Below are 21289 nucleotides of genomic sequence, written 5' to 3'. Positions count from 1 at the left end.
CTCCGCAATAACACAGTCTAACCCTCTCTCTCTCCGCAATAACACAGTCTAACCCTCTCTCTCTCCGCAATAACACAGTCTAACCCTCTCTCTCTCTCCGCAATAACACAGTCTAACCCTCTCTCTCTCTCTCCGCAATAACACAGTCTAACCCTCTCTCTCTCTCCGCAATAACACAGTCTAACCCTCTCTCTCTCTCCGCAATAACACAGTCTAACCCCCTCTCTCTCCGCAATAACACAGTCTAACCCTCTCTCTCTCTCCGCAATAACACAGTCTAACCCTCTCTCTCTCTCCGCAATAACACAGTCTAACCCTCTCTCTCTCTCCGCAATAACACAGTCTAACCCCTCTCTCTCTCCGCAATAACACAGTCTAACCCTCTCTCTCTCCGCAATAACACAGTCTAACCCTCTCTCTCTCTCCGCAATAACACAGTCTAACCCTCTCTCTCTCTCCGCAATAACACAGTCTAACCCTCTCTCTCTCTCCGCAATAAAACAGTCTAACCCTCTCTCTCTCCGCAATAACACAGTCTAACCCTCTCTCTCTCTCCGCAATAACACAGTCTAACCCTCTCTCTCTCTCCGCAATAACACAGTCTAACCCTCTCTCTCTCTCCGCAATAACACAGTCTAACCCTCTCTCTCTCTCCGCAATAACACAGTCTAACCCTCTCTCTCTCTCCGCAATAACACAGTCTAACCCTCTCTCTCTCTCCGCAATAACACAGTCTAACCCTCTCTCTCTCTCCGCAATAACACAGTCTAACCCTCTCTCTCTCTCCGCAATAACACAGTCTAACCCTCTCTCTCTCTCCGCAATAACACAGTCTAACCCTCTCTCTCTCTCCGCAATAACACAGTCTAACCCTCTCTCTCTCTCCGCAATAACACAGTCTAACCCTCTCTCTCTCTCCGCAATAACACAGTCTAACCGTCTCTCTCTCTCCGCAATAACACAGTCTAACCCTCTCTCTCTCTCCGCAATAACACAGTCTAACCCTCTCTCTCCGCAATAACACAGTCTAACCCTCTCTCTCTCTCCGCAATAACACAGTCTAACCCTCTCTCTCTCTCCGCAATAACACAGTCTAACCCTCTCTCTCTCTCCGCAATAACACAGTCTAACCCTCTCTCTCTCTCCGCAATAACACAGTCTAACCCTCTCTCTCTCTCCGCAATAACACAGTCTAACCCTCTCTCTCTCTCCGCAATAACACAGTCTAACCCTCTCTCTCTCTCCGCAATAACACAGTCTAACCCTCTCTCTCTCTCCGCAATAACACAGTCTAACCCTCTCTCTCTCTCCGCAATAACACAGTCTAACCCTCTCTCTCTCTCCGCAATAACACAGTCTAACCCTCTCTCTCTCTCCGCAATAACACAGTCTAACCCTCTCTCTCTCTCCGCAATAACACAGTCTAACCCTCTCTCTCTCTCCGCAATAACACAGTCTAACCCTCTCTCTCTCTCCGCAATAACACAGTCTAACCCTCTCTCTCTCTCCGCAATAACACAGTCTAACCCTCTCTCTCTCTCCGCAATAACACAGTCTAACCCTCTCTCTCTCTCCGCAATAACACAGTCTAACCCTCTCTCTCTCTCCGCAATAACACAGTCTAACCCTCTCTCTCTCTCCGCAATAACACAGTCTAACCCTCTCTCTCTCTCCGCAATAACACAGTCTAACCCTCTCTCTCTCTCCGCAATAACACAGTCTAACCCTCTCTCTCTCTCCCGCAATAACACAGTCTAACCCTCTCTCTCTCTCCGCAATAACACAGTCTAACCCTCTCTCTCTCTCCGCAATAACACAGTCTAACCCTCTCTCTCTCTCCGCAATAACACAGTCTAACCCTCTCTCTCTCTCCGCAATAACACAGTCTAACCCTCTCTCTCTCCGCAATAACACAGTCTAACCCTCTCTCTCTCTCCGCAATAACACAGTCTAACCCTCTCTCTCTCTCCGCAATAACACAGTCTAACCCTCTCTCTCTCTCCGCAATAACACAGTCTAACCCTCTCTCTCTCTCCGCAATAACACAGTCTAACCCTCTCTCTCTCTCCGCAATAACACAGTCTAACCCTCTCTCTCTCTCCGCAATAACACAGTCTAACCCTCTCTCTCTCTCCGCAATAACACAGTCTAACCCTCTCTCTCTCTCCGCAATAACACAGTCTAACCCTCTCTCTCTCTCCGCAATAACACAGTCTAACCCTCTCTCTCTCTCCGCAATAACACAGTCTAACCCTCTCTCTCTCTCCGCAATAACACAGTCTAACCCTCTCTCTCTCTCCGCAATAACACAGTCTAACCCTCTCTCTCTCTCCGCAATAACACAGTCTAACCCTCTCTCTCTCCGCAATAACACAGTCTAACCCTCTCTCTCTCTCCGCAATAACACAGTCTAACCCTCTCTCTCTCTCCGCAATAACACAGTCTAACCCTCTCTCTCTCCGCAATAACACAGTCTAACCCTCTCTCTCTCTCCGCAATAACACAGTCTAACCCCCTCTCTCTCTCCGCAATAACACAGTCTAACCCTATCTCTCTCTCCGCAATAACACAGTCTAACCCCCTCTCTCCGCAATAACACAGTCTAACCCTCTCTCTCTCTCCGCAATAACACAGTCTAACCCTCTCTCTCTCTCCGCAATAACACAGTCTAACCCTCTCTCTCTCCGCAATAACACAGTCTAACCCTCTCTCTCTCTCCGCAATAACACAGTCTAACCCTCTCTCTCTCCGCAATAACACAGTCTAACCCTCTCTCTCTCTCCGCAATAACACAGTCTAACCCTCTCTCTCTCCGCAATAACACAGTCTAACCCTCTCTCTCTCCGCAATAACACAGTCTAACCCTCTCTCTCTCTCCGCAATAACAGTCTAACCCTCTCTCTCTCTCCGCAATAACACAGTCTAACCCCCTCTCTCCGAAATAACACAGTCTAACCCTATCTCTCTCTCCGCAATAACACAGTCTAACCCCCTCTCTCCGAAATAACACAGTCTAACCCTATCTCTCTCTCCGCAATAACACAGTCTAACCCCCTCTCTCCGCAATAACACAGTCTAACCCTCTCTCTCTCTCCGCAATAACACAGTCTAACCCTCTCTCTCTCTCCGCAATAACACAGTCTAACCCTCTCTCTCTCCGCAATAACACAGTCTAACCCTCTCTCTCTCTCCGCAATAACACAGTCTAACCCTCTCTCTCTCTCTCCGCAATAACACAGTCTAACCCTCTCTCTCTCCGCAATAACACAGTCTAACCCTCTCTCTCTCTCCGCAATAACACAGTCTAACCCTCTCTCTCTCTCTCCGCAATAACACAGTCTAACCCTCTCTCTCTCTCCGCAATAACACAGTCTAACCCTCTCTCTCTCTCTCCGCAATAACACAGTCTAACCCTCTCTCTCTCCGCAATAACACAGTCTAACCCCCTCTCTCTCTCCGCAATAACACAGTCTAAGCCTCTCTCTCTCTCTCCGCAATAACACAGTCTAACCCTCTCTCTCTCTGGTTATCTTGCCGCTTTCTGGTCTCCATGGGGACTTTGGGAGGGCTGGGCCGGTTGCCTGGGAGACGGGCCTTGCTGGACACTCTGGCCTCGGCATTGAGCTGGGAGGATGGGGACTCGCGCTCCCGTTAAAGCTTCCCGGAGAGATACCGGACCGCGGACTCCGCCTGGTAGGAGTGATCCCGGACCGGGACCGGGGCCTCCCCGGGGGATGTGGGATAGTCCCCCACCCACTGCCCAGGGCAGGGATCTCCCCGGGGGTGTGAAGGATAGCCCCCCCGCCCCCCCCCCCCAACCCAGACAGGGACCGGGACAGGGATATCCCCAGGGGGTGAAGGATAGCCCCCCCCCCCCCCCCAACCCGGACAGGGACAGGGGCCTCCCCGGGTAATGTGGGATAGTCCCCCACCCACTCCCCAGGGCAGGGATCTCCCCGGGGGATGAGGAATAGGGGCCCTCTTCCCCCTCCCCCCCCCACATTCCACACAGGGATCTCCCCAGGGGGTGTGCGATAGACCCCTACCCGCCCCCAGGACAGGGATTCCTCTCCCTGGGGGATGAGTGACACGTTCCCCTCAGGATACGGATAGGGCCTTCCCAGGGGGTGTGAGGAATAGGGGCCAGGACAGAATCTACTTCCTTGCGTGTGAAGGATGCGGCTTACCCTGGGTCAGGAACTGATCCCGGCTTAGGGGGGCAGGCGGAGTGGGTCAGGCTCAGGGGAAAGCTCCACCTGTCCATCAAACAACCTTTGATAAACATCACAAAAGAGCCTCACATGAACTTTATCGAACAAACTTGGATACTGAGCTACAGAAGGAGATATTAGGCTGTGACTGCTGTGAGTTAGGACACTGGCAGCAGCGTTTTGGATCACCTCAAGGTTACGGAAGGTAGAATTGGGAGACCAGCCAGGAGTGCATTGGAATAGTCAAGTCTAGAGTTGACAAAGGCTTGGTTGAGGGCTCCAGCAGCAGATGAGTTGAGTTAGGCAAATTCAGGCAATGTTACAGGGGTGGAAATAGGCGGTCTTAATGATGGTGACAACATGAGGTCGGAAGCTCGTCTCTTTGCTAAATGTGATACTAGAGGGTGCAAACAGACTGGCTTAATCTCAGACTGTTGCCAGGCAGACGGATGGAATGAGGATCAAAAGCAATGGCTTCGGTCTTCCCAATATTTAGTTAGAGAAAAGTTTTGACATTTATCATTGGATGGCAGATAAGCAGTTAGATAATTTAGCAACAGCGGAGGAGTTGAGAGATGTGATGGTGAGGTAGAGCTGGGCGTTCTCAGCATACATGTGAAAACTAACGCTATACCTTCGGCTAATGTCACCAAGGGGTAGATGAGACAAAGGAGGAGGCCAAGGATAGGTCCTGTGAGACACCCGAGGTAACAGTACAGGAGCAGGTAGTGAAACCATTGCAAGAGATTCCCTGGCTACGATTAGATAGATAGGAAAGGAACCAGGTGAGAGCAGTCCCTTCCAGCTGGATGACAGTGGAGAGGCGTTGAAGGATGGTGTGGTCAGCCATGTCAAAGGCTGCAGACAGATGAAGAAGGATGAAGATGGAGTTTTTGTCACAGTCATTCAGAATATCATTTGTGACTTTGATAAGAGCTATTTCTTTACTTTGGCAGGGCAGAAATTTGATTGGAGAGATTCAAACATGAAGTTCTGGGACAGATGGGGTCGGATTTTGGAGGCAACAACATGTTCAAAAAGTTTGAGAGGAAAGGTTGGTTAGAGATGGTGTAGTTTGCAAGGATGGTGGAGTCAATAGTTTTATTTGAGGAAAAGGATGAAGATGGCAGATTTAAGAGAACGGCAGCATAGTGGTAATTTCAGTGAATTAATAATCCATAGGGTCAGCCTAATACCCCGGAGACATGAGATCAAATCCCACCACGGCAGCTGAGAGAATTAAGTTGACTGGGCCTGTATTCCCTGGTGTTTAGAAGAATGAGAGGAAGTCTCATTGAAACATATAAAATTGTGACAGGACTGGACAGACTGGATGCAGGGATGATGTTTCCTCTGGCTGGGGGGGTCTGGAACAAGGGGTCACAGTCTCAGGATATGGGGTAGGCCATTCAGGTCCGAGATGAGGAGAAATTTCTTCATTTAGAGGGTGGTCAACCTATGGAATTCTCTACCACAAGTCACAATATATTTAAGAGGGAAATAAATAGATTTCGAAACACTAAAGGCATAAAGGGGTGTTGGGAGAGAGCGGTAATATGCCGTTGAAATGGAGGATCAGCCATGATTATGTTGAATGTCGGCGCAGGCTCAAAGGGCTTAATGATCTACTCCTTTTCCTATTTTCTATCTTTCTATGTGAATGCTGGCCTCCGTAATGATGATAATGAAATTACTGGATTGTCATAAAAACCCACCTCGTTCACTAATGCCCTTTAGGAAAGGAAATCTGCCGCCCTTACCTCACTCAGCCTGTGCACTGAACGACCGACTAACTTCAACTTCCATCTCAACTCATTATGCTCAGCCCTGTTTAATACTCCTGGAAACACAAATCCCACCATAGCAGCTAGAGGAATTTAAATTCAACTAATGAATAAATATGGAATAAAACTCTCAATAATGGTGAAACTATCGATTATCGTAAAAACCCATCTAGTTCATTCATGTCCTTCTGGGAGGGAAATCTGCCGTCCTTACCTAGTCTGGCCTGCATGTGGTTCCAGACTCACAGCAATGAGGTTGACTCTTAACTGCCATCTGAAATGGCCTAGGAAGTGATCTAGTTTTATCAAAAATCTACAGAAAAGACAAAAAAAGAATAAAATCGGACAGACCATCTGGCATTGACCTAGGCACCGGAAACAACAAAGACAGCACCTGTCAAACCCAAAACCGCTACATCTAGAAGCACAAGGGCAGTAGATGCATGGGAACACCACCACATTGAAGTTCCCCTTCAAGCCACACACCATCCAGACTTGGAACTATATTGCTCTCCCTTCACTGCCGCTGGGTCAAATTCCTGGAATTCTCTAACGGCACAGTTGGCGTATCTACACCACATGGACTGCAGCGGTTCAGGAAGGCAGCTCACCACCACCTTCTCAAGGGCAACTAGGGGAGTTGTACCAAAATTAGGAGAATTGCCCCACAGACTAGTCAAGCTATACAGTTCAGAGGGAGAGACTTGGGAAATCCGCTACATTGACTTTGGGGCCCATGAAGTCTAATGGCATCACGTTAAACAGAGTCATAATGGCTCGGAAGGAGGCCATTAAGGCCATTGAGTCCATGCTAGCTCTCTGTAAAGTAATCCAGTCAGCCCCATTCCCCAGCTGTATCCCCATAACTACACCAGTTTTTTTTCTCCCAAGTTCCTGTGCAATTTTCTTTTGAAATCATTGACCTCCACTGCCAGCACCTTCCTAGGCAGTGAGTTTCAGGACATTACCACTTGCTGCATAAAAAGTTCTCATTCATCCCTGCGTCTCTTGCCCAAAACATTAAATCTGTGTCTCCTAGTCCTTATATCATCGCCTTCTGGGAACAACTTTTCTTTATCTACCTTATCTAAACCCATCATAAACATTTACAACTATATCAATCTCGCCTTAATCTCCTTTGTTCCAAAGAGAATAACCCCAACTTTTCCAAACTAATCTTGTTGCTAAAAGCCCCCATCATTGTTTTTAAATCCCTCCATGGCCTCGCCCTTATCTCTGTAACCTACGCAACACTCAACTGCACAACTCTGAGATATCCCTGCTTCTCTAATTCTGGCCTCTTTTTCATCCCAGTTTTATTTGCTTCTCCATTGGTGTAGGTGCCTTCAGCTGCCTATGCCCCAATCTCTAGAATTCCTTCTCAATGCTTCTCCTCTCTCCCTCACTTTCCTCCTTTAAGACACTCCCTTAAAATCTGCCCCTTTGACCAAGCTTCAGGTCAATATCTGACCAAATATCTCCTTATGTGGTTCAGTATTGTACTTTGTTTTACAGTGCTCCTGTGAAGCACCTTGGGATATTTCGTTATGTTATATATGGGGCACTCTATAAATGTTGTGTTTTGATTTGCTCCACACAGCTGGGCTAAAAGTGCATTTGCAGAATCTTTTAATGAACCTCTGTAGCGGAATGTGCTGTGAATGACTTCTGTTTAATAGAAAAGAAGAAGGAAAATAAAAAGGAAGTTGAGGAGTTTATCCCAATTAAGGAGGAACCAGAGAAGGAAGATGTGTTGACAGGAGAGGACATCATGGCTCTAGCAATAAAACCAGAGGATCTGCATACGGTACAGTGAGACATTTTATTTATGCCGTTTTAGTGATGTGTGGTTGAAATGTGGAAATCAGTTTTATGGAGAAACCCAGGTAAAGGGCCTTGGACCACTGAGCATGACTCCATCAGGGTTAGGCATCAACCATGGCTGAGTGGGAGCACTCTTGCTTCTGAATCAGAAAGTTGAGTTCAAACCCTCTAGCAGAGACTTGAGTTCAAAATTCAGCTGACACACTCTGCACTACTGAAGGAGTGCTGCACTGTCGGCAGTGTCATCACTCACGTGGGACATTAAACTGAGGTCACCTGCCCTCTGAGGTCTTTCAAACAGGGGAGCTCTCCTCAGTGCCCTGGCCAACAATTATCCCTCAAACAACATCACTAAAAACAAATCTGCTCATTTATTCCACTGCCTATTTGTGGGATCTTGCTGTCTCAAATTAGCTGCCATATTTTGCTATATTGTCACAATGACTACTTTCAAAAGTACTTCATTGGTTGTGAAGCTCTTTGGGATAGCCTGAGGTCCTAGAAAGTGTTTTATAAATGCAAATCCTTCCTTTGAGATTAAAATAATAAAAGGCATGATGAAACAAATCAACAATTACGGATTACATTTGGTTCAAGCTTGTGGTTTAAAAGGCTGTAGGTTGTAGAAAGAAGGTGCCTCAGCACAAGTATCTCACAATGTACTGCGATTTAATTGAAGGCATTGTAGTCAGCCTTTCCCTCTAGCTGTGAGTTTACTGTTTTGTGAATCGATCGCCTATGAGTCAGAAGTTGCAGTTCTCCAAGGTGCTGACCCTGTAGAGACCTTATACCCTTTAGCACTCTCGTCATCCTAGATCATTAGCTCACATTGCCATTTATGGCTGCAAAATCTAGCTCCTTACTGCCCTTTTTTGGTGTTGCGAGTGCTGTTTTGGCTACAAAATGGCATCTATTACATGTACACACACACTTCTGGTACATGCTCTACTGAACACCATTTTGGTGAGGACACTAGCTTGTGCAGTGAGTGTAAGCCAGAAGTATGCAATGAAGACAAGTTGTGACATCAGTCACAGTGTAATACTGATTTGATGCAAGCCTCGCCATTTAGCAGTGTTCAGTACCATTCGCAACTCCTCAGATAACGAAGCATGAATTGGAAAACAGTTAGGCTTGGGCTGATAGGTGCTGAGTAATATTTGTGCCACACAAGTGCTGGGCAATGACCATATCCAACAAGAGAGAATCTAACTATTTGCCCTTTAAGTACAATGGCATTAACATTGCTGAATCCCCCAATATCAACATTCTGGAGTTACCATTGACCAAAAACTTAATGGACCAGCCATATAAATACAGTGGCTACAAGAATAAGTCAGAGGCTGCAGAATTTTGCAGCAAGTGACTTCACTCCCCAAAGCCTGTCCACCATCTACAAGGCACAAGGCACAAGTGTGATGGAACACTCTCCTCTTGCCTGGATGAGCATAGCTCCAAAAATACTCAAGAACTCAACACCATCCAGGGCAAAGCAGCCTGCTTGAACAGCACCCTATTCTCCACCTTAAACATTCACTCCCTCCACTACCACACATGCACAATTGCAGCAGTGTGTATCATCCAAAAGATGCACTGCAGCAACCGACCAAGTTTACTTTCCTCAAACCCACATCCTCTACCACCTAGAATGTCAAGGGCAGCAGATGCATGGGAACACCACCACCTGCAAGCTCTCCCCATCAAGCCAAACACCATCCTGACTTAGAACTAAATTGCCATTCCTTCACTGTTGCCGGATCAAAGTCCTGGATTTTGCTCCATAAATCATTGTAAGTGTATCTTCACCACACATTCTGCAGAGGTTCAAGAAGGTGAATCACCCACCACCTTCTCGAGGGCTATTAGTGATGGACAATAAATACTGGCCTTGCCAGCAACATCACATTTCATAAGTGAATAAAAAAATAGAATCCACGAACAGCCATGAGATACATGACTGAATAATCTGTTTCAGAGATGTTGGTTGAATGATAAATATTGGCCAGGTGGATTATTTCCACTGCTCAGCCAACCAGGGTAAACTGAGGATTATCCTTAAAATAATGTAAGAGGAACTTAGAAGAAATGTTTTACATTCTCAACTGCTTAATCTTTAGCTCTCCATTCACTATAACATTTCAGCAGCTACCAATCTCCTTGATAATACCTTCACCTCCATCTTTAATGCCCTTGTCTCCATTAAAACCATTACTCTTTCTCACCCTGGTTGTTCCCTGACATGGCCCTCATCACTGCTCCCTGAGCTCCTAGAGCACAAACTTGAATATCTATGGCAGATTACTGACTTAACCATTCAACTGCAGTTCTGGCTGGACAATGTAAAGTACTATTGAATTCCACTATCCTCTGCCAAAACGGCTCACTATTCCAGATGATTATAGAATGCAAAGATGACCCATGGCTTCTGTTCTCCACCATAAGTCACCTTCTTAAACCCCTCCTGCCTGTCTTTTCCACCCTCACCTCCAACAACGAGTTCAAGGATCTTGTGGACTTCTTTGATACAAAAATTTAGACCATTCAGCTGCCTCTGCTCCTTCTCTTCCATGCCCAGGATACCCAGCAAAATTTCCACTGAGCCCTCCCCTGTCCTCAGCCTGAACTCATATCTTTCTTTAGTTCCTTTCTTGCTTTTCCACATTCCCTCTCCAAGCTCATGTTGTCCAGAAGACCCACCTCCTCTACCCTAGGGGCTATTTCCTCTAAACAGATGATCCAACTCCCTTTCCTGACCCATATGTTAGCTGATATTGTTAATAGTTTCCTTTCCTCAAGTACAGTTTTCCTCTCCTTCAAATTTCATCATCACATGTCTCCTCAAATAACTCACCCTTTACCCCTCCGCCCCATCTGCAACCTCTCTCTCCTTTTCAAGATCCATGAACATGCTGTCAGCACCCAGATCTGTTCCTGGCACTCCATGGTTTAATCCTTCCAATCAGGTTTCTGCTCCTGTCACAGTATCAAAACAGTCCTTACCAAAGTCACAAATGACACCCTGTGTGAACATGACAAAAATACATTTTCCCTTCTCAACCTGTTTGCAGCGTTTGACAAGGTTGACCACAGCATCCTTCTCTAACACCTGTACTCTAACATCCAGCCTGTAGGACAGCACTCACCTGGTTTCATTCTTATCTATACCATTGCAGCCAGAGAATCCCTTGCAAGGCTTCTCTTCCTCATCCTGCACCATTGTTTCTGGTTTCACCCAGCAATCTCTCCTTGTTCCCTTCCTGTTTCTCATCTACATGTTAATTGTATAAATTAAAGTTAAGTATATATAAGGGAGAGCATTAATTAAATGATCACTTGAGCACATAGAAAAAGACACTTATTGACAATGGTGTGGGAGTAGAGTTAGGAGCTATACACTTGTAAAGTTTCACTCTGTGAATAAATCTAAAATTGAGGAAAGATTGGCTTCTGGTCTCCTGCTTCAATTGGCTGTCAGGAGTTTAACACCCATTCAAATGCAACCCAGCCCCACCTCACCATGACCTCAATGCACCCCTCCCCTCCACTTTCTCTGATTGTCACAATATTTGTTCAACATCCAGAGCTGGATGAGCAGAAATTTCCTCCTAAATTTTGGGAAGATGGAAAGGTGGTCTAAATTTTATGGGGCCCTTGAGAATGGGAAGGGAGGCAGTGAGCCCGAGGACTTGTGAAGGGACCTGCTGGACTGGAACCATTCTACCTGAGGGCCGGAAAGTTCCGAGGCGGCCTTGCTGCTGTAACACGGCGGGAAGGCAATCAAGCTTATCAAACAGGTACATAAACTCATTTATGTACAGCAGTCAGCAATTTTATGCAGAATTTGGGATTTAACAAGTGGTGCATGGGGATTATGGGCCATCAAATCTCTGACTGGTTAAAGTTGGAGGCACTAAGGCAAGGCCTCAGTTCGATGTCTGGAAGTCAGCCACAGTGAGATTGTGGGTTTCTTCATTCATCTTTGTCCTTACGTGGAAAAAAAGGGGAGAAGAGGGCATTGCCCGACTGTGGTGGCAAGCTTCAAAGAGGAGGCCATTATTCTGCTGGTGGACTTTCAGGACTCCCTTTTGGAGAAGGAGCAGTGCAGAGGGATGGAGGACCAGACACTGGAGACCCCACTGCAGCAGCAGCAAGAGGGCAGCCTCTGGCAGTGCAAGCCACAGAAGGACATACAGGGCAGCAGGCGGCCATGCCAAGCGGGGCCTCCCCATGGACTCGCCTCAAGTACCTGCAGATATCCAAGCGTCCGATTCCGGTGGATTCTTGGAAAATTTGAGTTCCACAGTTATGCCATGGGCATTGGGTGTTTGTCGAGGCTCATGGATCACAGCTCATTCTGCAGCATTCTGCATAAGAGATCAGAGTTAGGCCTTCACATCTCCTCCCATCTATGCCTGCTGTGGATCTCCATTTGTCCAGTGGGGGACACATGAGCTCAAAGCCTCCTTACTCTCTTGGGTAGCTAGTCCAGTCTCGCCATCCACGATTGCCGAACCGTCCTGCAGCCCAGACAGTTCCAGGGCTTCCTCCTCTACCTGCATCGGTGACCCGATATCAGAGACCCCTGCATTGGTCTTGGACCTCTCTTTATTGTTGTGGGCCTGTTTCTCCTGCAGACAGAAGGAAGGACATTGTGAATTTCCACACAAAGACTACAACAGCACATACACTGGTGGCACCCCTTGACTCCCAAACCCCTCCTCCAAACATCTGCTCTCAAAGGATGTGAAGGAGGTTAGCAAAGATACATCTCAGTTGTCCAGATGCAGCCATGCATCACACTGCAGCTGGTACTGGCACTTCCTCTGCCAGCACCTGGTCACTCATTCCCTCCCCATGTGGCATCCCATCCTGTGTTTTCACATGCAAGCCCCAACAAAGAGAATGGGATATAGCATTTGCCCTGGAGGATTGGAGGAGATCATTTACACGTTTGTAGCACTGCACCCAAAATTGGGGATTGACTCCTCTGCAGCTGACCACCGCTGCTATCTCCGTCCCGGCTTCCTTGGTCAAGCAGGAGGGTCTCCTATTGCTGTCTCTTGGGAAGAGAAGCTCCCACCTTTCCCTTGCAGGCAGGAGAAGAACCTGTAGGGAGACATCACTGGGGTGGGGTCACCCAGTGTCGTCCCTCCATACTCTCCTGATCATCTCTATGACTGCCCGGTTGAACTGCAACCCTTGCATTGGATTCAGATCTGGTCAGCCGCAGAGGCTGCTGAATTGAACACTGGTCAGCCCTTGGGTTTCCTGGATTTGACACTGGTCAGGACTGAATGAAGGTCTGGCAGACCTTTAAAAAAGGTGCCAGCACCTGACTCCCCATCAGGTGATACTGAGATTGAAGCCTCATGGACAGGCCCCATGCCTCCAGGTCGTTAATTGACTGGCTGCCAAATGATTGCAATCAGCCGGCTGTGTTTCTCCCATGTGAGGATGGCATCCATTTCTGGGGCTCCAGCCGAGACCAACGCCACACATACTTAGTTCGGCCCATTGTCTTTGGGCCTCCCCACAAACTTTGTCCCCTTAGCCATCTTTTTCCCTGGAAAATTTCTAAGGCTAAACCATAATATTTGCAACCTTGGTGCTGTTTTTGGCCCTATGATGAGCTTCCAACTACATATCCATGTGATAGGTAAGATCACCTATTTCCACCTCCTTAACATTGTCAGAATGACCCCCCACTCAGCTCATCTGCTGCTTTTCCCTTCCTCAGAACACGACCATTCCAACAACCCCTGACTCACCTCCCTCCCCCTTGCATCATCCATAAACTTATCTTCTTTCAAAACTCTGCTATACATGTCCCACTCACACCAAATCCTGTTCAGCCATCAATCTGCACTCACTGAAGTCCCCCATTCAGTTTTGAAATTCTCATTTTGTTTTCAAAACCCTCCATGGCCTCACCTCTCCCTATCTCTGTAATCTCCTCCAACCCAAGAACCCTCCGATATATCTGTGCCCCTTTAATTCTGCTCTCTTGAGTCTCCTGATTTTAATCACTGCTGTTGGCTGTGCCTTTGGCTGACTAGAGCCCAAGATCTGGGATAACCTCTGTTAAACTCTCTACCTCTCTCTTCCTTTAAGATGCTCCTTAAAACTACCCCTTTGACCAAGCTATCTCCCTATGTGGCTTGATGTCAAAGTTTGGTTTGATAACATTCCTGTGAAGCTACTTGGGTTGTTTTACTACATTAATGGCTAGTTGTTATTATAAAGACAGAAAATGAGGAAACATTGAGCAAGTCTGGCAGCATCTGTGAAGAGAGGAACAGTTAAAAAATAGAAAAATGTACAGCACTGAATGAGGTCATTTGATCCATCATGTCCATGCCAACTGAAAAAGAGCTGTCCAGCCTCATTCCACTGTGGCCTAACTAATGTTTTAACAGTTCTACACAGCTTCCCTGTTCTTATAGTTCAGGTCTCAGCCAATAAAGAAAAGCATCTCATATGCCTTCTTGATCACGTTCTCTGCCTATCTTGCTACTTTCAGGGATCTGTGGACATACACTCCAAGGCCTTCTACACTGCTCAGTATCCTACCATTTATTTTGTATTCCTTGCCTTGTTAGTCCTCTCCAAATGCATTACCTCGCACTTCTCTGGATTGAATTCCACCTAGTATTTTTCTGCCCTCCTGACCAATCCATTGATATATTGCTGCATATTCTCATTGGCTGCAGCACCATTGGCAAGCCCATACTTTCAGCTGGTCTGCTCCCGAGATTCTGGAATTCCTTCCCTGACCTCTCCAGCTCCCCTCTTTTCTCCCCTCTTTTAAGATGTGCCTTAAAACCTACATCTGATCTCTTTTAGTCACCTTATGTGGTTCAGTGTCAAATTATATTTGATAACATCTTGTTGTTGTTGTTTTCACACACACGTTTATTAAAACTTGAAATGCTAGAAATAAGATTGACTTTCTGTTCGCTTTGGACCTAAATATTTTGTTTTATTGGATGGTTAATGAGGCAGAGACTATTATATAAATAGCAAAAACCCACAAAACATTTGCAGTGCATTAGTATATTTTTTGCAACAATACTTTCTTCAATCCCCATCCTTCCTATGCCATCTCTCTCATGCCACACCCATCCCATTCCTTTCATCCTTCTCATCCTATGCCCATCCCATTGTTTCTTTCTCTCTCATCCCTAACCCTATTCTATACCTCCCATGCTGTTCCAGCCCTCATTTCATTCCCCACCCGCCATGCCTTTCCTCCCTCTCATGCCATTTACCCCCACCCCACTCCCATGTCATAACCCTCCTCCCCCCACAATCCCATGCTGTCCTCAGGCAGGTAAGTAGAGAGAGACAAAATCAGCCAGAGCATCCACACCTCATAACTATCCAGAGAGCCTGGCTGAAAAGTGCAACTGTGTCCCATCCGTAATGAATAGGACAGAACTGAGGCAAACAGCTTGTTAACACTATTGGTTCAGATTGATATATGAAGAAACCTACTTGGGTTAGCTTTAGGGATTAGGCAGTTATGGTACAAAACTGAAGAAGGTGAAGGAGAGAGTAGTGAAAAAAAACACCATACCTGTTAAGTTGAAGTTAGTAAAAGACTGAATTGCCAGACCATAAAAGATGGAAATCCATCCAGTTGACTAACTGCAGCAGTCAGTTAATTAAATTTGTTTCCTCTTTGTGTCCCTGGTAGCTTCATGCGTCCCGGACGCCTTTAAAGGTAACTCCTGTCACTCGTAGAATGGTGGTTCGAAAACCAAAAAAGAAAGAAGTGATAGTGAAAAGGCTTATAGCTAAACCTGTTCCACCTGTGGATGAACTAAAAACTGTGGACTATTCAGGTTAGTAATCATTCATAAAACTGCACAAAATAAGATCTCCTGCTCTTTCTCTATAGGATCCCTACTCCTTATTCAAAGACATTGTAATGGTGAATTGATTTAGTATGTTAGAGGTGATATCAGTGTGTATGTGTTACTGTATGTATCTGTTTGGAGGGGCAGGGGAGCGGGGAGTGTGTGTTTATCTGTGTGCGTGTGCGTGTGTATCTGTATTTGGGGAATGCATACATCTGTGCATGTGGGGAGTATATATCTATGTGTGGCAAATGAGTGTATTTGTACGTGTGTGTATCTGTTTGAGTGAGGGGGAGGGTGTGTATATCTGTATGTGTGGGGAGAGTGTGTGTATTATTGTTTGTGTGGGGAGTGTAGGGTCCAAATTAAAATGCAGAACCTCAAAGGTAATCATCTGTGGATTGTTGCCTGAGCCACATGCTAATTGGCAGAGTCAAGCAAATTAGAGAATGAAACGTGTGGCTCAAAAAGCAGTGTGGGGAGAAGGCATTTCAATTCATGGGACATTGGCACCAGTACTCAGGGAAGAGGGAGCTGTTCCTTTGGATTGGGCTCCACCTAAACCGGGCAGTGACCAGTGTCCTGACAAATCAGTATAACTATAATTTAAACTAAACTGGGGGCAGGAAGAGGCTCCGGATAAAGGGAGATTTAGAAATCCAAAGAGAAAAGTTGAGACAATAGAACAATGCAGCAACGTGAGTAAAGACAAGAATAATGTAGAGGAAGGAACAGAGGGTTTAACGGTAATAGTGCATCAGTAAATAAGGTCCATGCAGAAAATTGCAGTAATAAATTAAAATTAAAGACTTTATCTGGATGCAGGAAACATCCACAATGGGATGGATGAACTATTGGCACAAGTAGAGATAAATGGTTTTAATATTATCACCATTACAGATACATGGTTACAAGATGACTAAGGCTGGGAAATAATAAATACACATTTCAAAAAGACAGGCAGAATGGAGAAGGAGGAGGGATTGCCATGAAAGTAAGGAATGACATAAGGACAGTAATAATGAAGGATCTTGCCTCAGAAGATTTGGAAATAGAATAATTTTGGGTGCAGATTAGGAATAGCAAGGGTTAGAAAATGCTGCTGGGAGTAGTTTATAGGCCCCCTAACAGTAGTTATACCATTGGACAAAGCATTAAACAAGAAATTATTGGAGCTTTTAACAAAGGCAATGTAATAATCCTGGGAGACTTTAACCTTCATATAGACTGAACCAATCAAATTTGCAAAGGTGATCTGGAAGATGAGTCGTAGAATGCTTTCATGACAGCTTTTTTGGTGGAACTAACCAGAAATGAAGTTATTTTAGATCTAGTATTTTACAATGAGGCAGGGTTAATTAGTAATCTCAGAGTAAAAGATCCACTGGGAAATAGTTATCGTAATACAATTGAATTCCATTTTAAGTTTGAAAGTGAAATACTGTGATCACAAACAAGAATCATAAACTTAAACAAAGCCAGTTACATAGTTGAGGGGAGAGCTGACTAAGGTTGTTTGGGAAAATAGACTAAAAGGCATGGCAGTAAATAAACATTGGGAAACATTTAAAGAAACAATTCAAAATGTTCAATAAAATACATTTAATTGAAGAAAAAAAGCTCAGCAAGCAAGATCCATCTAGGCTTAATAAGGAGGTTAACGATAGTATTAGATAAAAAAAAAGAGGCTTATATTGTTGCAAAGCATAGTAACAAGTCTGAGGATTGGGAGTGTTTTAGAAACCAGCAAAGGACCACCAAAAATTTGTAAAAAGGGGAAAAAAATAGAATAAGAGTAAACTACTAGGAATATAAGAGATTGTAAAAGCTTTTACAGTTATATAAAAAGGAGAGTAGCCAAAATAAACTTCAGTCCCTTAGAGGCAGAGATAGGGGAAATTACCATGGGGAATGAGAAATGAAAGAGACACTGAGTAAGTATTTTGTATCTGTCTTCACAGTAGGAGACACAGGTTACGTACCAGAAATGGAAAGTAACTACGGGGCTAATAGTGAAGAACATTAGATAATTAGTATCAGCAGAGAAAAAACACTGGAGAAACTTAAGGGACTAAAAGATGAGGAGAATTTTTTTTCTCTGAGGGCTAGTGAGCCCTGAAACTCTCTTCCTCAAAAGGCAGTGGAAGCAGAGTTTTTGAATATTTTTAAGGCAGAGCTGGATGGATTGTTGATAAGCGAGGGAATGAAAGGTTATTAGGGGTGGGTGGGAATGTGTAGTTGAGGTTACAATTAGATCAGCCAAGGTCTTATTGAACCGAATAGCCTACACCTGCTCCTAATTCGTATGTAACATCTGACAAATTTCCAAGATCTGATGGTCTACATCTAGGATTCTAGAAGAGATAACTGCAGAAATTATGGATATGCTGGTTATGATTTTCCAAAACTCCCTAGATTTTATAACGGTCCGAGTAGATTGGAACTTAGCAAATGTAATACTGTTATTCTAGAAAGGAGGGAAAGAGAAATCAGGGAGCTCCAGGCCAGCTAGCCTGATGTCAGTCATCAGGAAAGTGTGTGAATCTATTATTAAGGAAGTCTTTGCAATGCATTAAAAAAATTATAGTATGATCAGACAATGTCAACATGGTTTTATGAAAGGGAAATTGTGCTTGACAATTTTATTAGAGTTTTTTGAGAATGTAACTAATAGGGTAGTTAAAGGGAAACCGGTAATGTATATTTGGATTTTCAGAAGGCATTTGATAGGGTGATACAAAAAGGTTAATAAACAAGATTATAGGCTTGTGGAGTTGGGTGATAGATTAGCATTGGTTTGAGGATTGGTTTGTGGACAAGAAGTCACAGTGTGGGCCACAACATTTGCATTTTTCTAGACACTTTTCTTGGACTCATCAAGTGACAAAGATCATGTCTGCGGTTTCCCTGGATGGCTGGAAACCACACTGGGTCTCTGGAAGGATGTCTTTGCTGATGGGTAGGAAGCAGTTCAGGAGGGTTGGATGAAAGTGTGCGTTTGTGATGGTGAACCCATGTTCAGTGCACTTGGTGAGGTGGCATTTGATTTCCCACTCTTCCTTTCCTGATGATGCCCTTCCAGACGGTGCAGTTGTGTCCAACTCTGACATTAAAATCTCCCAGAAGAATCAATTACTCTTATTTTGACAGAATCCAGATCAGTCCAGAGCAGCTAAATAAATACTGCAGTAACAAGAGCAGGTCAGAGGCTGGGAATGCTACGGTGAGTAACTCACCTCCTAACTCCCCAAAGCTTGTAAACCATCTACAAGGCAAAAGTCAGGAGTGTGATGGAATACTCTCCACTTGCCTGGATGAGTGCAGCTCATCTGCACCCGATAGTGTTGCTTTGTGTGCACAGAGTGTAAAGTGGGAATTTGGTGAGTGAGGGAATTAGTGGAAGGAGGAGCTCCTTTCTTTTACCACCATTTTTAGCCTCCATTTTTACTATGGTACAGGGGGAAAAAACTGATTAGTTAGTAACTGATAGGTTATTCTACTTATTCTATTTGTAATAAAAAGTTTATAAAGTTACGTTATTGCAGGTCAGCTCGGCTGAGTGCAATGTACATCCTGCAGTAGATGGGAAGCCGTGGATGCATCATATGCATCAAATTGGCTGAGTTGGATTGGGAAACACATTAAAAGGTATGAAGGTGCAAAGGCAAAGGATAGTCTTTAAAGAATTATTGCATAGTTTACAGCAACGAAACATTCCTTCAAGGCACAAAAAAATCAAAAATGAAAAGTCAGTCAACCGTGGTTAACAAGGAAATTAAGGATTGTATAAGATTAAAAGAAAGGACTGATAAAGTTGCTAGGAATGATAGTAAAACTGAGGATTGGGAGGTTTTTAGAATACAGCAAAGGAGGACCAAGAAACTGATGAAGAAAGGGAGAATAGGATATGAATGTAAAGTAGCAAAAAACATAAAAATGAACTGTAAAAGCTTCTGTAGGTACATAAAAAAGAAACATTAGGCTAGGACAAATGTGAGTCCATTACAGGCAGAGTTTGAGGAATTTATAATGGGGAATAGAGAAATGGCAGAGAAGCTAAATGATTATTTTTGTATCTGTCTTCACTGAGGAAGATACAAGAAATCTCCCAGAATTAGAGATCCAAGGGACTAGGGAGAATGAGGAATTGAAGGATATTACTATTAGTAAGAATATTGTATTGGAGAAATGAATGGGACTGAAGGCTGATAAGTCCCCAGGACCTAGTATTCTACACCCCAGAGTGTTGAAAGAGCTAACTGTGAAGATATTGGCTCTGTTGGTGATTATCTTCCAAAATTTTATGGATTCTGGAATGGCTCCTACAGATTGGAAGGTGGCAAATGTCAACCCACTATTTAAGAAGGGAGCGAGAGATAAAACGGGGAACCACAGACCTGTTAGCCTTACATCAATAGAAGGGAAAATGATAGAATCTATTATAAAGGATGTGATAAATGGGCACTTGGATAATAATGATCTGATTGGGTATAGTCAACATGGATTTATGACTGGGAAATCATAACTTGTTGGATATCTTTGAGGATGTCACTAACATAATTGATAAGGGGGAGTCGGTGGATGTAGTATACTTGGATTTTCAGAAGGCTTTGATAAAATCCCCAAAGGAGGTTGGTTAGCAAAATTAAAGCATATAGGATAGGAGGTAATGTACTGGCATGGATTAAGGATTGGCTAACAGGCAGAAAACAGAGAGTAGGAATAAATGGGTCATTCTTGCGTTGGCAGACTGTGGCTGGTGGGGTACCATAGGGATCAGTACTCGGGTCCCCAGCTGTTCACAGTATATATCAACGATTTGGATGTGGGGACCAAATATAATATTTCCAAGTTCACGGATGACACAAAGTTGGCAGGAACGTGTGTTGTGAGGAAGATGTAAAGCAGCTTCAGGAGGATTTGGACAGACTTACTGAGAGGGCGGATGGAATATAATGTGGAAAAATGTGGAGTTGTCAACTTTGGTAGAAGGAACAAATGTGCAGATTATTTCTTAAATGATAAGGCATTAGAAAGTGTATATGTACAAAGGGACCTGGGGGATGTCCTTGTCCATAAGTCACTGAAGGCTAACATGCAGGTGCAGCAGGCAATTAGGAAGACTAATAGAATGTTTGCCTTTATCACAAGAGCGTTTGAGTACAGGAGCAGCAAAGTCTTGCTTCAATTGTCTAGAAGCTTGGTTAGATCGCACCTGGAGTAGTGTGTGCAGTTTTGGTCCCCTTACCTCAGAAAGGATAATATTGCCATAGAGGGATTGCAACAAAGGTTCATCAGGGATGGCGGGACTGTCCTATGAAGAGAGATTGGGGAAACTGGGCCAGTATTCTCTCGAGTTTCGAAGAATGAGAGGTGATATCATTGAAATCTACAAAATACTTAAAGGGATAGACAGGGTAGATGCAGGTAAGATGTTTCCCTGGTTGGGGAGTCTAGAACTAGGGGACACAATTTAAAAATAAGGGGGAAGCCACTTAGGACCGAGATGAGGAGAAATTTTTTTTTACTCAGAGAGTTGTGAACCTCTGGAATTCTCTTCCCAGAGGACCATGGAAGCTAAGTCATTGAGAGTGTTTAAAGTACAGATTGA

General features: G+C 44.7%; 1 protein-coding gene across 2 annotated transcripts in view; it reads left to right on the top strand.

Annotated features, from left to right (window-relative positions):
* The first annotated feature begins 3631 nt into the window (after positions 1 to 3631).
* LOC121293897 (mycbp associated protein) overlaps positions 3632 to 21289 on the top strand; it is a 271885-nt gene continuing 254227 nt past the window's right edge. For both annotated transcript variants that reach the window (XM_041217342.1, XM_041217343.1), the window contains exons 1-3: positions 3632 to 3693; positions 7675 to 7802; positions 15516 to 15663. In XM_041217342.1, the coding sequence (XP_041073276.1) occupies positions 3633 to 3693; positions 7675 to 7802; positions 15516 to 15663 (337 nt within the window). In that variant the 5' untranslated portion in view covers position 3632. The remainder of the gene's footprint in view (positions 3694 to 7674; positions 7803 to 15515; positions 15664 to 21289) is intronic.

Source organism: Carcharodon carcharias, chromosome 22 (assembly GCF_017639515.1).
Source record: "Carcharodon carcharias isolate sCarCar2 chromosome 22, sCarCar2.pri, whole genome shotgun sequence".
NCBI classification, from domain to species: Eukaryota; Metazoa; Chordata; class Chondrichthyes; order Lamniformes; family Lamnidae; genus Carcharodon; species Carcharodon carcharias.
The sequence above is the reverse complement of the archived record's forward strand: the minus strand, read 5'-3'. Positions and strand labels throughout refer to the sequence as shown.